Source organism: Rhinatrema bivittatum, chromosome 3 (genome assembly GCF_901001135.1).
Source record: "Rhinatrema bivittatum chromosome 3, aRhiBiv1.1, whole genome shotgun sequence".
Classification (NCBI taxonomy): Eukaryota; Metazoa; Chordata; class Amphibia; order Gymnophiona; family Rhinatrematidae; genus Rhinatrema; species Rhinatrema bivittatum.
The window spans coordinates 245,234,974-245,262,185 of record NC_042617.1 but is presented as its reverse complement, the minus strand read 5'-3'; the positions used below and the strand labels follow the sequence as shown (position 1 = coordinate 245,262,185).

General features: G+C 44.6%; 1 protein-coding gene across 2 annotated transcripts in view; it reads left to right on the top strand.

The window, feature by feature from the left end:
- MED23 (mediator complex subunit 23) overlaps positions 1-27,212 on the top strand; it is a 330,631-nt gene that overhangs the window by 85,029 nt on the left and 218,390 nt on the right. Inside the window, exons 10-11 of one of the 2 annotated variants that reach the window (XM_029594394.1) lie at positions 14,757-14,852; positions 15,461-15,478. In XM_029594394.1, coding sequence (XP_029450254.1) covers positions 14,757-14,852; positions 15,461-15,478 — 114 coding nt within the window. The remainder of the gene's footprint in view (positions 1-14,756; positions 14,853-15,460; positions 15,479-27,212) is intronic. The other variant, XM_029594395.1, reaches the window with a different exon arrangement.

Sequence of the window (27,212 nt, the reverse complement as noted above, 5' to 3'; positions counted from 1 at the left end):
GAATGTACTGAAAAGACGGCAAGCACAAACCACCATTATTAAGGTAAAAAATAAAGAGGGAGGTATGCTGACAGACAACAAAGCTATTAGGCAACGGTTCCACCAATTTTATTCAGAACTATACTCGATGGATAGGGACATTAGCGATGAGGACATTGATGCCTATTTAGAGGCGTCCTCGGTTCCCGTGCTGGAAGAGTCGCAGCAGCGCCTCCTGAATAAAGATATATCGGAGCAGGAGATTCTACTTGCTATCCGATCCCTAAAACCAGGTAAATCCCCGGGACTTGACGGTTACACGGGACGTTTCTATCAAACGTTTGCCGTCTGCTTAGCACCAGTTCTAGTCCAATTTTTTATAGCTCTAAAAGATGGGACGTCACTTTCTGAAGCTGCTAACACGGCCGGCATTACGATACTGGCAAAACCTGGGAGGGACCCAACTTTATGCGGTTCGTATCGGCCGATCTCCCTCATAAATATTGATTTAAAGATTCTTGCCAAAATCCTGGCTACCCGGCTCAACAGCTTTATTTCTCAAGTTATTCATCCTGATCAAGCAGGGTTCATTCCAGGACGCCAAGCTAGCGACAATGTACACAAAATCCTTGATATGTTTTGGTGGGTAAAGAAGCATGATATACCAGCAGTAGCTCTATCGGTAGACGCTGAGAAAGCTTTTGATATGGTGCACTGGCCATATCTTTTTGCTTTGCTTCGGAAACTCCAGTTTGGGCACCATTTCATACAATGGATTCAACAATTGTATACTAACCCCTTAGCTTGTATTAAAATAAATGGGGGTTATTCACCTACCTTTCCAGTGAAAAGGGGTACAAGGCAGGGATGCCCCCTGTCGCCCCTCCTGTTTGCAATTTTTTTAGAGCCATTTGCAAACCTCGTACGAACTCATCCTGGTATTAAGGGGGTGCAGGTGGGTTCTTTCTCCTCCAAATTGTCTCTTTTTGCAGATGACATTTTAATTTTGGTTACAGACCCTGAATCCTCACTGCCCCATCTGACTGCTGCGTTGGAGGGGTTTAGCCGGGTTTCTGGGTTTCGCCTTAACTGGGAGAAGTCGGAGATCTTGAACATTAATGTTTCCCATGCTTCTGAATTGCAGCTTAGGACCAGATTTAGCTTTAAGTGGGCCCAGCACACGTTGAAATACTTGGGGGTATATATCAGTGCCTCCCAAGACCTGTTCCAGTTGAACTATGGCAGATTGTGGTCAGCAATTCTCAAGGACTTGGAGGAGTGGAACAGATACAGCATATCTTGGCTAGGCAGAATTGCTACTGTCAAAATGACAATCCTTCCTAAATTGCTGTATCTGTTCCAGACCCTACCGATTGACATATCTAGGAAACTATTAGCACAATGGCAGAAACGGCTAATGGTATACATATGGGGTGGTAAACGTCCCAGAATTGCCAGGCGTACACTCTATAAGCCCCGATTACAGGGTGGTTTGGGAGTTCCCAACTTGGAACGCTACTTTTTAGCTGCACGTTGTAAAACCATTGTGGAATGGCATAAACGGTCCAACCCGAAGCCTTGGCTTTTATTTAGCCAACAATTGGCAGGGGAAGTACCCTTAAGTAGTTTATTTTGGCAGCCCAAACATACTTGGCGTATGTCAGTCGAGGAGCGTCTCCCTCCGACTATGCTGTTAGCTCTTACAACCTGGTCTGCCTGTAAGCACTTACTCTTGGGGCACAGAGAATATCACCAATCTACTTACTTGTATGCAAATACAGCCTTTACACCTGGCTTTGAAAATTCGGCTTTTTTGAGGTGGAAACAGAAGGGGATCAGTACTTGGGCACATATTACGGGGTCTGGAGGCCTTCTTCCTTACCCGGACTTGCAAACGAGATATGGTCTTGAGGGATCTGATATATTTTTATATTTGCAACTTCGTCATTTTGCAGGGGCCTCTTTGCTTAGAGGTCCCGGCCAGATGGCACAATCTGATTTTGAGAAATTATGCCAGAAAGCGGATTTCACCGTTAACTTGTTGTCTGTGCTCTACTCCTTGTTGGGGGGCGAAGCCTTTGTAAAGTCCACAGCTATGTTAGCTTGGGAACATGATATGCATGTTACTTTCTCGCAACAAGAGTGGGAAACGATTTTCAGAAGCTTGGGTAAAGGGCTCATATCCGCTTCCTTGATAGAAAATTCTTTGAAGCTGCTGCACAGGTGGCATTATTACCCACAGCGGCTACACCGCATGCTCCCGCATATACCGGCCGAATGCTGGCGGGGATGCCTACAGGGGGGCAGCTACTTTCATATGTGGTGGGATTGCCCTTTAATTCGACCACTGTGGACTGCCATTGAACTTTGGATTCAACAGATGTGCGGGGCCACAGTGGGGCTAAAACCACAACATGCATTATTGGGAATGGATATGATCCCGGGCAGGGCCGGTTCCAATAGATTAATTGCATATGTCTGTAAGGCTACTCGGATCGAAATTGCTAGAAAATGGAGATTGGCCCACCCACCGTCATTGGCCGAGGTACAAGTTAAACTGAATCATTTGTATGTTATGTCAGAGATCACTGCGAGGTTGAAGAAACAACTTCAACGATTTCATAATATTTGGTCAGGCTATTCCACATGGAAGTCACAATTCTGTTTTGCAGGGAAAAGCTGAAGTATAATTTGATGGCTCTTTAGCCATATGTGATGGGTACTGCCTGTCGAGTGCCTCTCTCTTCACACCTGTCTTAACACCTGTCACTATGTCACCTGTTAATGTGTGGTATACTCACTGTCCTAACATTACCACTGTTGTTATCACCAATAGCATATTTAGGGGGGGTGGGGTTGGGGGGGTATACTGTAAACCATGGATTTATTATGAGACATATGGAATATGATGATATCTTTATTTGCTCGGTGATGATGAGGTTCCATTCGCATTTTGTTATTACTATTTGTTGTTGTTCCCTTTTCCTCGAGCTTGTTATACTGGTTACTTATTTGTATGTAAATGGGGCACTGTCTTATGTTTCCATTTGTCCTACTTGGTTTTCAATAAAAATATTTCAATTATAAAAAAAGAATAAGATGATAGAATAACATATGCTAGAATATAACTTAAAACTGAATCACAACGGTAAACGGTATATATTAAATAAAATGACATGCTGGCAAAGAAAGGGGGAAGGGGAAAGAGGGGAGGAAAGATGTTTAAATCAGAAATTGTGAGCATCTTGCTATGCCACATGCGGGTAATACAGAACCATTTTGGACAAGTGTTGACCATTGTGCCACCAGCCATTTCTGATGGGGTTATTGTGATTAATCCCTTTGCAGCTGTGGATTGGTTCAAACGTCATATCTCTGATTGCCCACTGGCCAAATCTGAAGTTGGGCAGGCAGCACTGAACCCTGTATCTAATACCATTTTGACATGACTCAGCCGAGTTAACTGCATATGCTAAGAATAAGACTAGAAGTGTGTTGCTGGTCTCTACCATCTCATAGCAACAAGAAGGGTGGTCACTAGGTATTGGAATTCACTAGAGAAACTGTCCATAGAGACATGGCTTAACTATATTTGGAACACTATGCATAGTGAAATTAATGCACAACTGTAGAGACAAATACCCAGATCATGTCCCTACTTGGTGGGCTTTTCTACAATTTGTTGGAAATAATCCTAACCTTCAGTTAAGTTTTAATTTTGGAAAAATATTAGTTTTGGTGAAAATTGCAGACAACCGGTAGCAAGTGTGGATGTATACCTGAATATTTGTAATCTGGAACTTGTCAATGATGATGGAATATACAAAAAAAAAAAAAATAGTTTCAGTGTTTTACAGCTTTTTGACCAAAAGAATATCAACACTAGATCTTAAACTGTGGGGTCCCCGAAGGCGCCATACTAGGATCCTGTACTCTTCAACATATACAGTACCTCAAACCACTGGCATAGCTGGTCTGAACATTTAACATAGCCTACATATATGCAAATGATGTCCATATAATGCTATCAATGGTCTTGGGCCTCACCTACAGCGATAACTAAGCCAAGCAAGTGTCCAACATCCTTTGAAGAATGAACAAAAAACAACAAACTTCATCTAAATCCAAACAAAACAGAAATTCTGTGGGTGCAAAACATGCATAGACAAGTTGCTGACCTAAAAATCCCATTTGGAACATAGGTCAAAAGCCTCAGAACTCACCATGCTGCTGCAAATCCAGACAATAAAGAGCTGCCACTTTCAATTACAAAACATGAAGACAGCACCTGTTCATTGAGAAGAAAAACCTACTCACAGTTGTTCATGCCTCTGTAACTACTTAGCTGGATTATTACAATGCAATGTACAACAGTCTAACAGATAAGGCCCTTCACAAACTCCTGATAATACAGAACTCCACTGCATAACTGATAGGATGCAAACCACACAGCGACATCACATTTGCCTTATACAAGTTACATTAGTTCTCGCAAGGACAAACAGGATGGTAGTCCTCTGACATGGGTGACATCATCAGATGGAGCCCCGATGCGGAAAACTTATGTCAGAGTTTCTAGAACTTTGACTAGGCACACTGAGCATGCCCAGCATGCCCTATACCATGAATCCATGTGGGGTCCCTCTTCAGTCTCTCTTTTCTCTGTGGAGCTATGAGCCTCACGGTGTGACTGAGCTCAAAACTTTGGCTTTTTGCCTTGTGGAAAACTTTTTTCTTTGCTTTTTGCATGTTTATTTTTTTCCTCTTTGGTCCGTCGCCAGTCCCTCTCGGTGCACTTCCGTAATATCCCCAGTCAGGGTTTTTGGTGTTTCGGGTAAGTTTCCTTTCATGGTCAATTTCCCCTATGGTAGCAGTGCCTCGGTGCCCTCTGGCCCTCAATATCTGCCGCCAACGGTTTAGACTTCGGCCCCTTTTGTTTTGCCCTATCACGGCCACATCCGATTTTCGCCAGTGCCCTCAGTGCCTAAGGACCATGTCTATCACTGATCCTCATGAGGTGTGCATCCTCTGCCTAGGGGCATCGCATGACATCTGGGGTTGCCACTTGTACACCCAGATTGACCCCAAAGTGATGTCTGCTTTGACTCAACAAGATGGATCAACTCTTCGGGTGGAGGAAGTCCAAGCCATCGGCATCAAAGGACCTTGGAGCCACACCAATGGACACCATGCCATCGACATCAGTGGACCATCTGTTACTCTGGTGCCGTCCGTCCTCGTACCGCTTCTGGAGAAGCTCACTGTGCTCATTGGTGCTTTACCGACCCAGCTGATGGTGGGGTATCAAGGCCTTCCACTACCAAAACAGTGGTTGTTGTCGGTTCCTCTGAGGAAGCTCCATCGAGGCCAGCAGCGATGCCTAGGCCCGCAGCCCCCCATCCAGTTTTACCTGTGCCTTTACTTATGGACGTAAGCCGAGCACCTAGGGACCCATTCCTTGTACCATACAGTGAGGATGAGGGTCCCTATGACCCCTGGGGGGAGGATAAAATGGAGGCCTCCTCTGAGGACTTTGATGGTTTTCCATCAGACCCTTCTCCTCCAGATGAGCGAAGGAAGTCTCCACCTGAAGACTTAACCTTCACAGGGTTTGTGAGGGTGATGGCGGAGACCACCCCTTTTCAGCTTTTGACAGAGGAGTATGCCAGGCACAAAATGCTTGAGATTCTCCAGTTCATGGAGCCTCTTAAGAAAATCGTGGTGGGTGGTGAGACGCTCAGAGAGGGCAGAGAGTGAGGCCCCAGAAGCCTTCCGGAGGTGCAGGCAATCGGCCTCGACGGCGGCTCACCTGGAAGCCAGCACCTGACGTCATCAGGGTACGCACAGGGGCTTTGAAAAGAGCCATGTGAACTTTTCCTGCTGTGGTGAGATGCTCAGAGAGGGCAGAGAGTGAGGCCCCAGAAGCCTTCCGGAGATGCAGGCAATCGGTCTCGACGGCAGCTCACCTGGGAGCCAGTGCCTGACGTCATCTCGGCATGCACAGGGGCTTTGAAAAAGAGCCCTAGTGCGGCGCGATACTGCCACCGGCGTGTCGCCAAAGGGGCGCACACACGGCTTTGCCCCAAACTTCTTGGCTATGGGAAAAAAACGTCTCTGAAGTTTTTTTTATTTTTCTCTTAGTCTCGGAGCTTCTGTGCCATCAATTTAAAAAGGATCCAGATAATTTGCTAATTAACACAGCATCCGAGGGGTCAAATCCTTTATTATGCAACACTCAGCAGGGAAGAGGAGGGCCAAAGAACGTCAGGCCTTGGACGGGATTGAGGTCACCTCTAAAGTGGGTCCAATGGACCTGAATGTGTTAAGAGTCTTTTGACTCTTAACACATGCAGGTCCAATGGACCTGCATGTGTTAAGGTCTTTTGACACACTTCCTCCTGAACAATGGACACTGGCACCTCCAGGTTAAAGCATATGCTCTAACCCGTTAATTTATTCGTATCACGTTATATTTATTCTACCTGCCTTTATCTTCCTTCCAGCTTGTCTTTAAGCCTCCAAGTTTTTTCCATTCCTTGTTGATTGTAACTTTGACTTATTCCTTTTTCCTTTGTTATCTATTATTAACCAGAATTGTTACCTTAGTTTTCCCTTGTTAAAATGTAAACCGATCCGATATGGTTATCTACTATGAAGGTCGGTATAAAAACCTGTTAAATAAATAAATAAATAAATAAATAAATAAATAAGAGATTCAGAGGGGAATAGAGTGTTCGCTGAATGCCGGGAGGGGAGAAGAGGAGCCCTCAGGCATTCCTGAACTCTTAACGTCACTCTTCCCTGGGGAGAGACCACTTCCAGCAAATCCTGCTGAGAAGTTTCTGCATATCTCAGAAGACCAGTCCCCCAACCGAAGGGGTTGGAGTAGAGTGGTCTTCCTCGAGGCAAGGAGATTCTCAGGAAGAAACCTCTGCCAACAATAACAGCTTGGAAGTTGGGCAAGTCTCCAACAGAGCAGATAATTGGGACCTGCCATGAGTAAAATGGGACTTTTAACATCTCAGTTTAAGCCCTTAGTGAGGCCTCAGGACTTCTCCTTAGAATACATATGGGAGGCCATAAATGAGGTTAATCAGAATATGGATACTCAAATGGTTATGATGACTAATGTAATTAATGACACTAAAAGAAATATTGAATCATTGGTAGAGAGTAATGGAGTTATGAAAGTAGAAATGGATGATGAAAACTGAAGTAGGGAAAATTAATAACATTCAAGTAGAAATGATGAAAGAAAATCTATCTTTGCAGTTAAAAGTTAAAAAATTAGAGAATGTGGAAAGATCAAGAAATATAAGATGTATTAATTTCCCCAAGGCTCTTACTTCCTCACCAATACAATTATGGAGAAGATATCTAATGGAGGTACTGGATATTCCAGAGGTGGCTCTGCCCATAATTTCTAAAATATTTTATTTGCCCTCTATGAAAAAATCTTTAGAAGTTAGGGTGGATGGAAAATTACACTTAACAGAACTTCAAGAAAGACAACCAATATCAGAAGATATAATACATGTGTCAGAAGTCTTGGAGAAATCATTAGAGAATTTTGTAACACCAGCAACCCTGATAGTTTCATTTATGTTAGAGTCTGATAGGGACTGGATTTTCAAAAGATATTTTCTTAACAGAACTAAAGTATTTCTTGGTTGTAGAGTCCAGCTTTTTCCAGATCTCGCGCCCTCAACCCAGAAACGGAGGAAAGAGTTCCTATTATTAAAGAATCAAGTGTTGCAAATGGGGATATATTTTATTTTAAAATTCCCGTGTAAGTGTATTTTAAAAAGCGAAGGTAACACTTATGTCTTTACCCAATCTAGTCAGTTGGCACAATTCATTGAAAATAGAACAAAACCCATTGGAACTTCCACGCCAGGAACCACAAAATAAAGCTCTTAAGTTGGGAACTTACTCTCTCATAAAAGAAAAATATCCCTCAAGTTAGCAAAAAGAAAGTCTTGCTAATGATTAATGGTTGTTTATGGAATTTGGTACTCTGGATCCTTAATTGTGGGCTAATGTATGCAGGTTTTCTTTTCAAATTTATTTGTACTATGTTTATGGCTAACGATTTAAGGTTTAAAATAAGTACAATATAATTTAGTGGATACATGTGGTTATATTACACAGATAATTTTGTGAAATTTATATTTTTTTCTTTTTGATAGTATGTGTAGTGAATGTAACTCATATGTTTTTTTGGTTTAAAAATAACCTGTATAATTCAAGATGTAAATATACTTGAAAGTATAATGAAAAGTTGATAATTAAAAAAAGAAAATCGTGGTGGTCCCGGTACCCAAGATCCTTAAGTGGTTGCTGCTGAGGATATGGGAACACCCCTTACAATGGCTCCTGTTAACAAGAAGGCGGACAGGGTCTATCTCATCCAAAAGGCTGCTGATAAGCATCAGCTGCCTCACCAGTCGTTGGTGGTTGAATCCGCAATCAAGAGGGCCAAGCGCTCTTGGACCTATTCCTTGGCACCACCGGGGATGGACCATAGAGCGATGGATGCTCTTGGGAGGAAGGTGTTCCAAGGCACCATGCTTATAGCCCGCATTACTGCTTCCCAGCTCTACATGAGCCAATACTCGGACATCTGGAAGCAGGTGCAGGAGATGGCTGAGCAGCTGCCTCAACAGCAGCAAGACACCCTCATGTCGCTGGTGCATATAAGGGTCTGTAGTGTGGAAAACATGCAGTCCATGCGACCATGATGTCGAGACGGCATTAAGAGTCTCTGCAGAGGGAATTGGCACCCACAGAATGGCATGGCTGCGGGCCTTGGATCTTCGATCGGAGATACAGGAAAGATTCGCTGACATGCCATGTACTGAAGAGAATCTCTTTGGAGGCAGGGTAAGGGATGCTATGATCCAGGACCTTCATGAAACCCTCCAACAACTCTCCGTTGGTACTCCGGACCCATCCTCCGCATCTCAGAGGCTGTCGAAGCCGAGGCCCAGGATTTCTTTCACCAAAGGAGGTACTATGCTCTACCTCCTTGATCCCATTAACACCATCAGAGCTCCCATGGCGATTCCAGGCAGCAGAGAGCTCACAAGCCCCAGCCGGCTCCTCAGTCAAATCCAGGGACGGGGTTTTGACTGAGCTGCAGGGAGTATAAGCCAGTTGTCATACCCGGCATGATGGCCCCTCTGGTCGGGAGCAGGCTGTGGTTCTTCACAAACCAGTGGCCCAGTATAACCTCATACCAGTGGGTTCTGACCATCATCCATCAAGGCTGTCAATTAAATTTATTGGGTGTCCTGCCAAATTGCCTTTCATGTCCACATTGTGGGCCAGTAGTGCATCAGGAAGTAGTACAAGCAGAGCTTTCCTCCCTTGTAACAGCCAGAGCGGTCAAGCCTTTTCCATCAGGGCAATGAGGGCAGGGATTCTATCCAAATACTTCCTGATTCCAAAGAGAACAGGAGGACTCTGTCCCATCCTAGACCTATGGGTCCTTGAACAAGTTTTTGAAAGGAGAAAAGTTCAGGATGGTTTCTCTGGGTACCTTGATTCCCCTTTTGCAAAAAGGGGACTGGATTTGCTCCCTCAGCCTGAAGGACTCTTACACTCACATCAAGATCCTCCTCACTCACATGAAGTATTTTCAATTTGTGGTGGGACACAGCACTTCCAGTACCGAGTGTTGCAGTTCGGGCTGGCGTCCGCCCCACATATCTTCCCAAAATGCCTGGCATGGTGGCGGTGCACCTCCGTAGACTGGAAGTATGTCTTCCTGTATCTGGATGATTGGCTTCAAGAGCACGTCTCAGGTAGGGGCCAACAGGTTCATGCGCTTGACCATTCAGGTATTGAGTCACTAGGGTTCGTTCTCAACTACCCAAAGTCCTATCTTAACCTGTTACCTCAATTGGACTTCATAGAGGCCCTGTAGACACGGCTCAAGCCAAGGTCTTTCTGCCCCACAGAAGAGCCAGCAGGTATCAACCTGGCACACGTTGAGGTTGTTGGACCATGTGCTGCAACTGTCCATGTTACTCACCTGGCATATGCGAGGAGCCCAGTGGACCCTGAGGTCACAGTAGTGTCAGGCCACTCATGCTTCCAGGATTGCATCCGAGACACCCCGATCCTCAGGGACTCCTTGTCCTGGTGGCAGGTACTTTTCACTCTGGAACAAGGATATTGTTTTGGAGTACCCCCACTCAAATTGTTATAATCACGGATGCATCTACCCTGGGTGGGGAGCTCATACAGATCGCCTCGGCATCCAGGATCTTTGGTCTACTCAGCAACGTACTTGTCAAATCAACTTCCTGGAGCTTTGGGCAATCCGGTACGCTTTATGGGCTTTCAGAGATCAGCTGTCCACCAAAGTTGTTCTGATCCAGACTGACAACCAGGTAGCAATGTGGTATATCAACGAGCAGGGAGGCACTGGGTTGTACCTTATGTGTCAGGAAGTGGTCCAGATCTGGTCGTGTGCCCTGTCTCAAGGGATGGTGCTCAGGTCCATGTACCTTGCCAGGATGGAGAATGAGGAAGCGGTTAGGCTGATTCAAGCCTTCAGACCCCATGAGTGGTCCCTGGACCAGGGGATAGTGAATCGGATATTCCACCTTTGGGAGAGCTTAGACGTAGATCTGTCCTTGTCCCTTTGCAACAGGAGGTTGCCTTGGTTCTGCTCTCTGTACAGGTCAGATGGCAAACCAGCCTCTGACTCCCTTGCCCATCATTGGGTCAAGGGTCTTCTCTACATGTATCATCCGATTCCTTTGTGGCAAATACTCTTTTGAAGTTTCGTGAGGACAGGAGAACTATGATTCTCAAAGCCTCTCAATGGCCGCGACAGGTCTGGTTTCCCCTCCTGTGGGAGTTATCCATCTGGAAACCGATAAATCCAAGGACTTCCCCAGATCTCATCACGCAAGATCAGGGCTGGCTGCGGCATCCTAATCTCCAGGCACTGTCACGGTGATGTTGAGAGGTTGATTCTGCAGCTGCTTGATCTTTCAGAGGTTGTGTCTCTGTCTTACCCGCTCAGGTCCCAATGCATGCACCGCTTCATGGTGAGAATGCATGTACACGCCTACGAACGTAGGAAAAGAACCGCTGCCGCGGCCTACCACACAGCTATGCAAAGCCTGCCTGCATCTTCAGCACGGCATAGTTGAGGAGGGATTTCCCTGCCTCTTCCGCCGACACTGCTAGGGAATCGAAAATGGCCACCGTTTCCCTGCTGATGGGGAATGCATCAGCTCTAGACCCTGTCACCCATGAGGTTTATTCTATCGGTGTGGCCATGCTTGATGCAGGCCCTCGAATGCCATGCCACTTCTGCCGCACGCACACGTTGTTCCTCCCCACACCTGTGGCACCATCAGCACCTCAACGGCAAGCAGGGGAACAGTCCCTCAGCGCCATGGAGCCAACACCCAGTCTTCTCCTCAGGCAGAGAAGCTGCTGAAAAACCCTATTACTGAGTTCTCCGAGCTGTTAAGGTAGCTCCTCTCGGGAACCCTGCTGCTGTACTGATTCCTCTAATTAGTTCCTTGTTCTCTTTTATTTTTTTAACTCTCTGAGAACAAATAAAGATACCTAGAAACCAGTACTTTTCTTTGGTGCAGAGGTTCTGGTTCCAGGAGTGCAGGCTCAATGGCAGATGAGAAAAGAGCCAGACCACTAGCTATATCAGTTTCCACTCCTTTTGCCAAATTTTAGCAACCCAGCCCAGGACAAACAGTATAAAAGGGATACTTCCCTGATCCACTGAGCTTACAGAACAGAACTGCCAATAAGGTTCCACCACTGTTTCGTGGGGGTGAGGGATCTCGACCACCAGATGTCCACTCTATGGACTTCTGGACCGAGCTATCAGAAGGGTCACCAATCCCATGCTCGGCCGCCTCAAACTAGGGGGGATGGCCCCACCAGGACCTCACAACCCCCTCGGAGGATCCAGAAATTTTGTGTCTTAATCTTTTTGTTTTCTTTCTCTCCAGACTGCAAGTTTTACATCAACTACCATCTGCTGGAGACAGAGAAATACTGGGTTATGTACAATGTCAGTGAAACTTTCTCCATCTCTATCTGCTGGCAGGGAAGCAAAACCCAGGAGTCTGGATTAATCTGGGTATGTACAGGGACCTGGCTAATGTAACCGGATTACTTTAGGACAGCCAAAGAACAGACCTAAAGTTAGCCGGGTATATTCAGTGGGTAAGTTACCAAATAAGTTTATCTGATTAACTTTGCTAACTGGCCAGCTTCTGAATATGGACTTTTACAAGCATGTTTCTTTTGCCTAGATGTTTTCAGCCCTTCCCTAACAAACTTTCCACAAAGGCAGTCACAAACCACAAAGTTTCCAATGTTATCATTCTGGGAGAAGTTTCCCTCTGACAACTTTAAGTCCTGGGCAGAAGAGACCACCATAGAAATATCTAGAAATAGTAATTGCAATTGGCAGTCCATGGTCCTGCAGAACAGCACCTACCATCTCTGTTGAGGCAGCACACATAAAGAGCATAAGAAATTGCCATGCTGGGTCAGACCAAGGGTCCATCAAGCCCAGCATCCAGTTTCCAACAGAGGCCAAACCAGGCCACAAGAACCTGGCAATTACCCAAACACTAAGAAGATCCCATGCTACTGATGCAATTAATAGCAGTGGCTATTTCCTAAGGGGCAGATTTTCAAACACTTACACGCGTAAATTGGTTACGTGCGCCGGGCCTAGAGCCCCGGGACGTGTGTATGTCCCGGGGCTTTTCTGAATGGACGGGGGCGGGGGCAGGACTGAGGCCGCGCGCCTACCCCGGATTTTATAACATGCGCGCGGCTGCATGTGCATGTTATAAAATTGGGAGTACATTTGTGCGTGCTGGGTTGCACTCACAAATGTACGCCCGCGCTTACGTCTTAAAATCCGGCCCTAAGTAAACTTGATTAATAGCAGTTAATGGACTTCTCCAAGAACTTATCCAAACCTTTTTTAAACCCAGCTACACTAACTGCACTAACCACATCCTCTGGCAACAAATTCCAGAGCTTAATTGTGCATTGAGTGAAAAAGAATTTTCTCCGATTAGTCTTAAATGAGCTACTTGCTAACTTCATGGTATGCCCCCTAGTCCTTCTATTATTCAAAAGTGTAAATAACCGATTCACATCTACTCGTTCAAGACCTCTCATGATCTTAAAGACCTCTATCATATCCCCCCTCGGCTGTCTCTTCTCCAAGCTGAACAGCCCTAACCTCTTCAGCCTTTCCTCATAGGTGAGCTGTTCCATCCCCTTTATTGTTTTGGTTGCCCTTCTCTGTACCTTCTCCATTGCAACTATATCTTTTTTGAGATGCGGCAACCAGAATTGTACCTCCTAGAGAACTCTCTAGTTTGACTATGGCAGACATCTTTCTGCAGCTAACAATTCAGCAGTTGCACATTATACAGTATATTAACCCAGGTTGGCTAACCAGTGAGGTCCTAGGAGTCTGCCCGCTCCACAAGACAGGGGAGTTAATGTTGCCAAAGAAAGGGCTACAGTGTTTGCTACAGAATGAGGAGTCTACCGACAGTGAATTTACACAATTTGGCAGCGACCCAAACTCTTCCGCAAGCCTACTGAGAAGCTGTTGCTGAAGTCAGCTCCATGCAAGGCAGACCTATCCACAGGACATAAAAGATAAAAGGGAGACTGGTAAGTACGTAAACAAAAGTGAAAAGGTTCAGAGGCAGAACAGTTAGAAAGTGTCAGCACTGGTTATACTGCTGCCCAAAAGTACAGTAGTTTGAGTGTTTGTGAATGCTTTCTTAGGAAAATAATTTTTAAACTAGATGTGGCTTCTAAAATTTCAGTTCCACCAACAGTGTTCATATACAGTAATACACAGAGAGCCCAGCTTTCAAACCTATCCACAGTACAGCATTTTCGTGTGCAAGTGCACACACAGAATTTAATATTAGTGCTTTATAAACTGCAGTGGGAGCTGCATAGTTTATAAATACCACATATATCTGCTCTGCAAGTATACTTCAGTATGCGAGAATATTTCTAGTGCATGAAAACAAATGCTTTCTCTACCCATTTTATAAATATGCGTGTGTATATTTTACACCTGAAATAATGGAGATACTGGACATATGAATGACCAAAATTACACACACAGGCAGGTATTTTATAAAGTATATGTGTATGCTGTATTGAAAATAATTATTCACACACATATAGAATCAGCTGTGGCTGATACCTCTTCCAGTTCACCCAGTCTTTCTCCAGTTCACCTAAACTTCCTTGCACTTCACCCTGAACCTCCACCCAAAACTGCAGACAACAAACAAGTCTTATTTCCCTAGCGCAAATCAATTAGCAGTTGTAATAATGTACACAGAAGTTCGGTAATGTATATGTGTATATTACAAAATAGCAACTACTGCGTATACTTTTGAACCCCGTCCCGGCACATCCCTAGACCATCCTTTTTTCTCTCCAGTAAGATGTACATATGAAACCGAAAATACACACATTTCCACTTTTATAAAATAGCATATATGCGTGTACAAGCTACTTATTTGCATATTTGCTAATTTTTACACAGGGAACCCCTTTGAAGACTCACCTTTTGATAAGAAAATGGTTGGAATATCGCCCTGTAGGAGATTTGAATATAATCATTCTGTTCACAACCAAAGCGTACATGTTAACTCTGCTGAAATGAAAATAAGAATTGAATTTAATCTCTCTGTGGCCATAACACATTTCCTTTGTTTCCTCCCTCTCAGGATCTCTTTGAGCCACAGACTGCATTGCTCAGATATGTGCTGGAACAGCCCTATTCCCGAGACATGGTCTGCAACATGCTTGGTCTAAATAAGCAGGTACTGTGGTGAGCTGGAACATCAGTTCTGCCTAGAATCTGCGCTATTCTTTTCTATTTTTCTTTGCTATAGCTAACAACACAAAACAGTTTGGATCTATTGACTTTTTTATATCTATAATTTTTTTTATTGTTTAGTAACTCTGAAGGTTTATTACATATTATACAGTTCCTTTTTGGTATATTGCTTTAAGTATCTTAAGTATAAAAGTAGATATTTAAAATTGATCTTTTTATTTAATTTTTTTGCATTGCTTTTTTTTTCTTTATACTATAAGGCCAGCCTCAAGTATACCTTCTGCCAGATTAGCATGCAGTGTACAGAACTTAAAACATATTACAAATTATTGCAGCTAGTTTTCTAAAATTGTAAGCAGTATTCAGTACATAGCACAGTTTTGATTATGCTGTGCAAGATGTGTTACTAGAAAGTCAATAAGCTTATATAGGTTTGTGCTTCTTGGGTCACTTGGCCTTTATGGGGTAGTGCTATCTGACTTGTGGGTTCCTTGAAGCTGGCCTCATAGTCACTGTTTTGTCTTTTCTGTTTTTTCTTCCTTTATTTTTTGTTCTGTCCTGTCTTGTCCTGCCCATCCTCCAATGCTCTAGACCTTGAACATTGCTCAGGTATGTTCACAAACTTACTGTTGTATTGTGACTAACGGTGCACTGGCTGCTTTGTAGCCACTGATTCCTGTTAGAAAATACCAGGTCAGGGCTTGAAATTGGCAGGACTGCCAGATGCCAAGACAAAATCCTATTTTCATTTAAAATGTATTTTTATTAGTGTCCCTGCGGATGTCAAATACATTTTTTGAAAGGACACTGCAGCCATTTTTCATTTGATCATATTATTTAGCTATTTTTGTTTTCTTCTCCTTTTCCAAATCTTTATCTATTTCTAAGCTTATGGGCTTCTAGATGGCCTAAGAGACATGCTGATTAGTTGGAGGCACTGGAAGCTGTCCATCAAGAGTATCCTCTTAGTCTATGCAGAAAGAAAACATTGATGCTACTATGGAAGCTAGAAGAATAAACATATTACTTGAATTCATGTGAGGGAATAAAGATGTCTGATTGGTGGAGAAACTGTTAGATTGCACCAACACTACTTGCTGCATTTTCGTCCTTCCTGTATCCTGTAAGAAGGTTTGTTGAGTAACTTCAGGGTTTGTCATTTTGTCGTGACTTCCTTTGGGGAAATAGAATTTTATTTGCAAAGTAAGGATGCTTCCTTCCTTCCTTTTAGAAAAGCTGATCCTTCTAGTGTAAAGTTCCTTGGATCTAAGGAAATTGCCAGTCATGGGCATAGACTTGTTCTGGCTTTTGAGAGTCTCTTTCTTTAGATGTTTGATCTTGCTGACTAAAAAAAAAATAGGAAGAAGTATTATCATCAGTGCTGTAGGCCAGAGATGTGAACATATGCATGAGGTGGCCACATGTTCAGACAACAGCCTTATTAGATTTGGTAGTAGTTTAGATTATGACAAAGCTTGGTGATAAGACATGGGAAGGGATCTGGGTATTGGATTAAGTATACGTCTTGGAAAAATCAGAGGAAAAAGACAAACTGAGGAGTGATAGTTTGCAGGCAGTCAAATTTCTATGTCAGACAGCTGGGATATATACTTAACAGCATATGACGGGAGTAGCCAGGTGGACTAGATGGGCCAATTTGTCATCTGCTTTAGTCTTTGTCTACTATGTGTTAGCTTCAGAGGAAATGTGAGGAGGTTGTGCTTTGCTTTTTTTTTCGGGGGAAAGGGGGTAGTAGAGTAAGGGCCTGAAGTGGCAGCTGATGGAGAAACTGTTCCTGTGGCAGAATTTGGACATGCTTACAACAAATATAGAGGGTGCTGGAAATGGGGTAGAGAAGCTGGGTAAAAGACTTGTGGGTGGGGGTGGGTAGAGCTGATGATTTAATTTAAATATGGGAATTTTATATAATCATCTAACCTAAATGAAAGAGAACCAGAGGGGTAGACAACTGGGCAAACTGGATGGACCAAGTGGTTCTTATCTGTCTACTATGTTCTCTTATTGAAGAGACAGGGGGACAAGGAAAGCAGGCTTACTCCCTATGTATAGAAAAGAAAACATTACAGTCCATGACATAGCTGTAAAATAGCATCATGCTTGGTTATAAATATTTATTTAAACTGTACTTAAAAGAAAATAATCCTCCTTGTTTTATGGCTGTCTCTCTCTTCCTCTGCCTTATATTTTCTTGCACTCCTGCAAGGGGCGCTTGGGATCTACTTAGATCCTCATTAATGTATCCTGGAACATTAGGCCTAACTACTATAGTACAATATGTAGCATACAACAACCACTTTCTCCGAGGACAAGCGGGATGGTAGTCTTCAAACATGGTTGACATCAGATGGAACCCGATATGGAAAACATATGACAAAGATTCTAGAACTTTGATTAGGCACACTGAGCATGCCCAACGTGACTTATACTTCTCATCCACGTGGGATCCCTCTTCAATCTCTCTTTTTCTGAGGAACTGTGAGCCTCATGCTCATTGTCCTGGTTGTGGGTACTTTCCAGTCTGGAACAGGGAATCTCCTTTCGGAGTCTCACTACCCAAATTGTGCTAACCATGGATGTGTCTACCCTGGGCTGGGTAGCTCATGTGGATGGGTTCGGCACCCAGGGTCTGTCAAATGAACTTTCTGGAGCTCAGTGCAATCAGGTACTTGCTATGGGCTTTCAGAGATAGGCTGTCCAACAAAATTGTCCTGATCCAGACTGACAAACCAAGGGACTTCTGTACGCATATTCTTTGATTCCCTTAGTGGCGAAGACTCTCTTGAAGCTTTGCGAGGACAGGGGAACTATGATTTTCATAGGCTCTCATTGGCCAAGACAGGTCTGGTTTGTACTCCTGCGGAAGTTTTCCATCCAGAAACTGATCAGTCTGGGCACTTTCCCGGATCTTATCACGAAAGATCAGGGCAGGCTGTGGCATCACAACCTCCATCCCTATCGCTCACAGCCTGGATGTCGAGAGGTTAATCCTACAGCTACTAGATCTTTGAGGATGTGTCTCGGGTCCTGGTGGCTTCTTGAAAGCCTTTCACTAGAAAGTCCTATGGATTGAAGTGGAGGAGGTTTTCCGTGTGGTGAGAGCAGAAGGCCCTAGATCCATTCTCCTGCCCCACACAAAAACTGGTTGATTACCTTGTACACCTATTGGAGGCTGGCTTAAAAAACAACTTTGTTAAAGCTCATCTTAGTGCAGTTGGTGCATACCACTATACTATGGTGTTCGATGATACACCAACTCTGTACAGCTTATAGTTGTACGTTTTATGCGGGGCCTGCTTCAATTGAAGCCTCCCTTAAGGCCTCCCACTGTGTCTTGGGACCTCAATGTAGTGTTAGCTCAGCTGATTAAAGCTCCTTCTGAGCTGCTGCGCACCTGTGACCTGAAATACCTGACCTGGAAGGTCATATTTTTGGTAGTAGTAACTTCAGTGTGCAGAGTCAGTGAGCTCCAGGCCTTAATGACTTATTCACCTTATACTACATTTTATCATGACAAGGTGGTCTTGCATATGCGCCCTAAGTTCCTGCCTAAGATGGTGACTGATTTCCATTTTAATCAGTCAACCATCCTGCCAATTTTCTTTCCTGGGCTCCATAGACAGCCTTAGCCTTCTAAGCCCATAGACAGTCCACCCAACTTTTTATTTCTTTTGATAGGAATAGGTTTGGCATTGCTGTTGACAAACAGACACTATCCATTTGGCTTGCAGACTGCTTGCTTGCAGACTGTTGCTTGCTTGCAGACTGTTATGCCCAGGCGGGACTGTATCTTGGGGGTCATGTCAAGACTCATTCTGTCAGAGACATGGCAGCATTGGGTGCCTATTTGCAAGCTGTTTCCATGGAGGAGATCTGCAAAGCTGCAACTTGAAGTTTTCCTCACACATTCACATTTCACTATTATCTGGATAGGGACAGCCGACGCAACAATTGGTTCGGCCATTCTGTCCTTCGGAACCTGATTGAGGTGTAAAATCCAACTCTCCTACCCAGGGCCCGTTGTTTGGATTCAGGTTGTCTCCCCCTTTGTTACCAACAGCACCAGTATTGTTGTGCTTGCTGGCACCTGGCTAGGTGTCTGGTCCCCTTTTGTTTTGGGGAGCAACCTGTAGCTAGGGATTCACCCATGTGTGAGGACTACCATCCTGCTTGTCCTCAGAGAAAGCAGAGTTGCTTACATGTAACAGGTGTTGTCCGAGGACAGCAGGATGTTAGTCCTCATGAAAACCACCCGCCATCCCCTGGAGTTGGGTTTCTCCTATTTTTTATTTTAATTATAATTCTGGAGAGGGACCCTTGTGTGGATATGAGGTATAGGACATGTTGTGCAGTGTGCCTAGTTAAAGTTCTATGCATTGGGGCTCCATCTGATGATGTCACGCATGTTTGAGGACTAACATCCTGCTATCCTCAAACATTTGTTACAGGTAAGCAACTCTGCTTTACCCATGCCACACCCCATTCATGAGTTTATAAACTTCTGTCATATCTCCTCTCAGTTGCCTCTTTTCCAAGCTAAAGAGCCCTAATCTGTGTAGCCTTTCATGATAGAGGAGCAGTTCCATTCCTTTTATCATTTTTGTTGCCCTTATCTATACGTTTTCTAGGTCCGCTATGTCTTTTTTTTTTTTTTAAATAGTGTGACCTGAACTGCACACAGTACTGAAGGCGTGGCCATTCCATGGCTCAGTATAGAGGCAATATGATTTTTCTTTGCTTTATTATCCATTCCTTTTTGCATCTACTTAATGTTTTATTTTTTCACCATTGTGGTACATAGAACTAATTATTTCAATGCATGTATTTTTTATTTTTATTTTATTTAAATTATTTATATGCCATTCTATCCACTGCTCTAGACGGGTGTCAAATGAACACTCTCATAAAAATAAATGAGACAAGTTTATTGCATAAGAACAAGATAAAGCAATATTTGCTAAGACTAGAAAAAAAATGCATAACATGGGCATTGCAACAGTAAATACTAAATTAGACTAAGAGCATAAGCTATCCCACACATTTTATCCTAGCCAATATCGTACTGGTGTCATTCTAGTGAGTGATCACTTGTCATATAAAGACCTTTGATGGGTAGATGATGACAAGAGACTGTTGGTTAAACACCTGAATAAACAGTTAAATCTTGAGTTCCTTCCTAAAGCGGACTAGAGCGTTTTTGTTCTTAATTGCCTCTAAGAGTATATTCCAGAGGAGAATTCTGGCAACTCCAAACATGTACTTGTGAGATTCAGCAAGTTGAACAGATTTAATAGATGGAATGTCAAGCAACATTTCAGAAGGTAAACAATAAGGATGATAAATCTTAATACTGTGTTAAAACAACAACAATGAGCCAATGCTAATAGTGAAATACAATAAAAGTTATTTGAAATGCTTAATAACAAAAAAAAAAAAAAAGCCAATGATAAAGCCTTGAATTGGACCCTCGCAAAAAAAAAAATTGGAAGCTGTTAAAGTTGAAAAAGAATCAGTGTGCTATGCTTGCCTAGTGGAGCTCCAGATAACCAGCCATGCAGTTGCATTGTGAATGAGGATGACCAAGAAATAAAGTATTGCAGTAATCAATTGGTCCAATAAAAGACGATTGAATAATAATTCTTAAGGTTCTCTTCGGTGAGGAATGGCTTCAAATTATGGTATATGCAAAGCCTAAAAAGGAATTCTTTACTAGGATTTTTGTGTGTAGGCACACAATGTGTGCCTACACACGCAGAATCAATGTGTGTTCCTAAAATTTGAGCTTGGCAAGCAATTGGAATCAACAATTCATCAAAAATTAAGGCCATAGACATATCAAGAATTGGGTAACAGGCAAGCATCACTATCTCGGCCTTTTGAAAATTTAGAACTAGTCTATTTTGAGTTATCCAGCTATTAATCACTGAGTGTCAATGTGAAATTCTAGATAAGTCATCTTTTATTGTAAAAGTGATGAGAAAATAAAACTAAATAGCATAAATTTTATAGCAGAATCTGTAGTGGGTTTGAAAATTGGTGATTTTGTCATAGATTACATAACACACTATAAATATAGACGTTTTACTTATAAGTCTGAGAATAAGCAACAAAAGCATATAAGATTAGAGTTTGCCTTAAGGGAATATACACAAAAATACTTCCCCTCACAGTTCCCAGTGTGAGTCTGATATATCTTTGGAAATATGGGAATACAGCACCAGGAAACCAGCAACAGCTCATAAAGACACTTCATTAACCACTGGTAAAGCAGAGTTGCTTACCTGTAACAGGTCTCCTAGGACAACAGGATGTTAGTCCTCACAAGTGGGTGACATCATCAGATGGAGCCCAGAAAACTTTTGTCAAAGTTTCTAGAAACTTTGACTGGCACACTGAGCATGCCCAGCATGCCACTATCCATGCGTCCACGCACAGTCCTCCTTCAGTCTCATAATATAGAATTATGAAAAAATAAAATAACAAACTAGGAGAAAGCCCAACTCCGCGGGGTGGCAGGCGGGTTTCCTGAGGGCTAACATCCTGCTATCCTAGGAGAACACCTGTTAAAGGTAAGCAACTCTGCTTTCTCCTAGGACAAGCAGGATGGTAGTCCTCACAAGTGGGTGAATACCTAGCTACAGGCTGTTCCCAAACAAGGGGACCAACAGTTACCTAACCAGGTGCCAATGGGCACAACAACCAAGGTGCTGTTGGTAACAGAGGGCTTGAGGCAGGAAGAGTGGGGTTTTATATCCGAAAGAAATTCTGGAGTACAGACTGGCCGAAATTGCTATCGTGTCGTCCGTCACTGTCCAGACAGTAGTGCAAGGCAAAGGTGTGGAAGGAACTCCATGACGCCGCCTTACAGATCTCGTCCACAGGAACCGCTCACAAGTGGGCCACCGAAGCTGCCATGGCTCGAACTGAGTGAGCCTTGACATGGCCTCCCAGCTGTAGTCTCGCCTGCGCATAGCAGAAAGATATACAATCCGCCAGCCAGTTGGACATTGTCTGCTTGGCTACTGCAACTCCTAATTGGTTTCTGTCAAAAGAGAGAAAGTTGTGTAGATTGCCTATGACCTGCTGTCCGATCCAGGCAAAAGGCTAAGGCTCTCTTACAATCCAGGCTGTGGAGAGCCCTTTCGTTCTGGTGCGAATGAGGCTTTGGAAAAAAGGTGGGTAAGACGATGGATTGGTTCTGATGGAAATCCACCTTTGGCAATGCCTTAGGATGGTTCTGCATACACATCCTACTGACTCTGCATGCCGAGGTGACCTCCATTAGGAAGATGACATTCCATTTCAAGAGCTTTAGGTCACAGAAGCACAGAGACTCGAAAGGAGCCTTCATAAGCTGGTCCAGAACTACATTGAGGTCCCAGGACACTGCAGGGAGGCTTCAGTTGAAGCAGACCCTGCATGAAGCGACCCACGATAGGGTGTACTGAGATGGGTGCACTATCCACCTCCTGGCGGTAAGCCCCAATAGCACTAAGATGCACACTGAGTTGGTTTTTAGCCCAGACTCCGAGAGGTGTAGCAGGGAGTCCAGTAACTTAGGGGTAGAGCAAGAGAACGGATCTAAACCATGACTCGCACATCAAGTGGAGAACATCTTCCACTTCAGGCCATAAGACTTCCTATTAGAAGGCCTCCTGGAGTCCCAACATGACCCGAGACACTGCATCCGAGAGGTCCAAGGGTTGTAAAATCAGCCTTTCAACATGCACACCGTGAGGGATAAGGTTCAGGGTTGGGATGCCGCAGCCTGCCCCGGTCTTGTGTGATAAGGTCTGGGGAGGCCTCCAGAAGTATCAGCTGCCTCAGGGCAAGTTCTTGCAGGTGTGGGAACCAGATCTGCCACAGCCAATAAAGAATTATGAGGAACATGGTCCCCTGGTCCTGCAGGAGCTTCAGGGGGGTCTTCGACACTAGTGGAAGTGGAGGATATGCATACAGGAGACCTCTGCCCCAATGGTGTACAAAGGCGTCCAATGCCACTCGCCATTCTCCCTGATTAGGCAGCAAAACCGAGCTATCTTCTTGTTGCAGGGGGATGAGAACAGATCGATGTCTGGGGTTCCCAAAAGATGGAAGATCTGATCCGCAACCTCCTGCTTCAGGGACTATTCGTGGGGGCAAAATGAGTGACTTGGGTCGTCCGCCAGTACATGGCATGGAGCAAGGATGCCTTGGGACAGAGTCCACAACCAGATCTGGATTGCCTCCTAGCAGAGGAGGAATGATCTCGTGCCTCCCTGCTTGTTGAGGTACCACATTGCCACCTGGTTGTCGGTTCGGATGAGGACCACCTTGTTTGCTAGGTGCTCCCGAAATGTCCAAAGTGCATATCAGATAGCCTGGAGCTCAAGAAAGTCTGTCTGATGTTGCTCTTCCTGAGTGAAGAGAGTGACATGGATGGTCACTGCCATATGTCCCAACACCCACAACATATGGTGCACTGAGACTTGGCAACTCCAAGAGATCGCTCCCACTAAGGCCACTAAGGTGAGTGCAAAGTCTCGGGGGAAAAAGCGCCCAAGCCTGCGCCGTGTCGAACGTGGCCCCAATCAAGTACAACTGCAGTGAAGGGACCGATTGAGACTTTGGGTAGTTGACCAGAAAACCCAAGGTCTGCAGAGACCGCAGTGCTCCTCCTGGGTGGAAGTCTTGATGAGTCAGTCATCCAGGTAGGGAAAAACCTACTCCCACAGCCTCCGCTAGAAGGCGCCCACTATCGCTAGGCACTTGCTGAAAACTGCTGGGTGCAGATGCCAGACTGAATGGCAACACTCAATACTGGAAGTGGCTCCCGCCCACAACAAACTGCAGGTACTTCTTGTGGGCATGGGAAATTTTGATGTTGGCGTAGGTGACCTTTAGATACAAAATTGTAAAGCATATAGAAAGACATGATTTAATGGAACATAGTCAACATGGATTTACCCAAGGGAAGTCTTGCCTAACAAATCTGCTTCATTTTTTTGAAGGGGTTAATAAACATGTGGATAAAGGTGAACCGGTAGATGTAGTGTATTTGGATTTTCAGAAGGCATTTGACAAAGTCCCTCATGAGAGGCTTCTACGAAAACTAAAAAGTCATGGGATAGGAGGCGATGTCCTTTCGTGGATTACAAGCTGGTTAAAAGGAGGGGGGGGGGGGGGGGGTGTACGCAGTACGGAATGCTATCAATCCGAAGCTCTATAAGCGTGAGAAGCTTATACCCTTTTAGTTGCGCAATTGCAATTTAGATAGACAATGTTCAAATGTTGTTGTACTACTTGGAAGCACATGATGTTATTGCTTGTTACATTCTGTTTCGGATTTTGTGCCGGATGTAAAATGATATGATGGAAATCATAATAAAATTTTAATTACAAAAAAAAAAAAAAAGACAGGAAACAGAGAGTAGGATTAAATAGTCAATTTTCTCAGTGGAAAAGGGTAAACAGTGGAGTGCCTCAGGGATCTGTACTTGGACCGGTGCTTTTCAATATATATATAAATGATCTGGAAAGGAATACGACAAGTGAGGTTATCAAATTTGCAGATGATACAAAATTATTCAGAGTAGTTAAATCACAAGCAGACTGTGATACATTGCAGGAGGACCTTGCAAGACTTGAAGAGTGGGCATCCAAATGGCAGATGAAATTTAATGTGGACAAGTGCAAGGTGTTGCATATAGGGAAAAATAACTGTTGCTGTAGTTACACGATGTTAGGTTCCATATTAGGAGCTACCACCCAGGAAAAAGATCTAGGCATCATAGTGGATAATACTTTAAAATCATCAGCTCAGTGTGCTGCAGCAGTCAAAAAAGCAAATAGAATGTTAGGAATTATTAGGAAGGGAATGGTTAATAGAACGGAAAATGTCATAATGCCTCTATATCGCTCCATGGTGAGACCACACCTTGAATACTGTGTACAATTATGGTCGCCGCATCTCAAAAAAGATATAGTTGCGATGGAGAAGGTACAGAGAAGGGCAACCAAAATGATAAAGGGGATGGAACAGCTTCCCTATGAGGAAAGGCTGAAGAGATTAGGGCTGTTCAGTTTGGAGAAGAGACGGCTGAGGGGGGATATGATAGAGGTCTTTAAGATCATGAGAGGTCTTGAACGAGTAGATGTGACTCGGTTATTTTCACTTTCGAATAATAGAAGGACTAGGGGGCATTCCATGAAGTTAGCTAGTAGCACATTTAAGACTAATCGGAGAAAATTCTTTTTCATTCAACGCACAATAAAGCTCTGGAATTTGTTGCCAGAGGATGTGGTTAGTGCAATTAGTGTAGCTGGGTTCAAAAAAGGTTTGGATAAGTTCTTGGAGGAGAAGTCCATTAATGGCTATTAATCAATTTTACTTAGGGAATAGCCACTGCTATTAATTGTATCAGTAGCATGGGATCTTCTTGGTGTTTGGGTAATTGCCAGGTTCTCGTGGCCTGGTTTTGGCCTCTGTTGGAAACAGGATGCTGGGCTTGATGGACCCTTGGTCTGACCCAGCATGGCAATTTCTTATGTTCTTATGAGGGAGCAAAGCATGTCCCCTCTCCACAGGAGAGTTTATTAGGGTGCCAAGAGAGACCATTTTGAACTTTTCCCATTTCAGGAATTTAATCAAGGCCTGCAAATCCAGAATAGGACATAGGTTTTCTTTGGAATTATGAAATATCTGGAGTAGAAGCTGCTCCCTCGTTGCCCTGAGGGAATGGGTTCGACCGCCCTGGCTATTACAAGGGCAGAGAGTGCCTTCAAAGGTATTTCCTGCTCCTCTGAGAGGCCCCAAGCGGTGCATGGGGGAGAGTCTAGCGGGACATTCTGGAAATTTAACCTGTACCCCCAATGAACAATGGATAGGACCCACTGATCCGAGGTGATGTATGGCCAATGGACTACAAAGAACCATAGCTGACCTTTGACGGGAGGGCCCACCATCGAAGGTACCAGTGACTGGCTTACGCTCCCTCACAGCCAGTCAAAACCCAGTGGCAGGGCTTTGCTGAGGTGCCGGCTGAGGCCTAGGAACCCGTGTTTGCCGAGGGCGAGCTCTAGGGCCAGCCTGTTGAGACCTCACTCTGGATGCTGGATGATAGTTCTTCCTCGGATGGTAAAAAGGGTGCCTAGGCCCTTGCCTTGAGAACTTCTTGCCCAAAGATTGTTGGTCTGAGATGCAGGCCGAGAGATGCTGGAGTGTCTCATGATGATCCTTCAGCTGCGCTACTGCCTCTTTAATCTTGTCACCAAAAAGATTTTCTCCTGTGCAGGGCTGAGCCGCAAGCCGTTCTTCAACCTCTGGACAGAGATGGGAGTTGTGGAGCCAAGCAATATGGTGGGTACTGATGCCGGTTGCCGCTACCCTCGCCGCCATCTCAAAGACATAGGTGGTCCGGATCTCATGCTTGTCCTACTCCAACCCTGCTGGACCAACTTCAGGAAGGTGCTCAACCAGATCCTGGATCTGTTCCCAGAGATTCCTGGAATATTGGCTCATATACAGCTGATAACAGGCAGTATGAGCCACCAACATGGAGCCCTGGAAGACCTTCCTCCCTAGGGCATCCAGGGCCCTGTGGTCTCGGCCCGGGGAAGCTTAGGCATGTGTCGATAATGCTTTGCTTTCTTTAGGGTGGACTCCACCACCACAGACTGGTGTGGGAGTTGACACCTCTCAAACCCTTTGGTGAGCTGAACCAGATATACCGCATTGATCTTCCTGTTCACTGAGATACCAAGATGGGGTGCTCCCAGAGCCGGACAAACACGTCCTTAAAAATGTCAAGAACTGGGACAACCACCACCTCCTTAGGCACATCCACAAACTAGAGGATCTCCAGCATCTTGTGCCTGGAGTCCTTCATCAGGAGCTGGAACAGGACAGACTTCGCCATGGTCCGTATCAATGTTAGGTCCTCGGGAGGGGATCAACGCCTCTCCTCTGTGGGAGACGGCTCAGAGGGCAGGTCCTCTGAGTCCTCTGAGGAGGACTCAGACATGTCATCCCCCTATGGATCATACAGGGTGTCCTCCAGGACAGCAGTCGGGGAGCCCAGGCTATGCTATTTGCCTGAGACACCGAGGGCATTGGGAGCTCTGGGGGCTTTGAGGGACCCAGTAGGGGCTTGGACAAACCTGGCCGTAGGATCGGCCCCAAAAGTGGAGCAATTTGTCCCAATGGGCCACCCTCGTCTGAGGAATTGGCGATGGAAATGAACTCCTCTGGGGCAGCATCATTACTTCCTGGGGCATTGCGGGCACCTGGGGCACCGTCATTGGCTGCATTGGTAGAGCACTGAGGAGCAAGTCCAAGCGCTCCAGC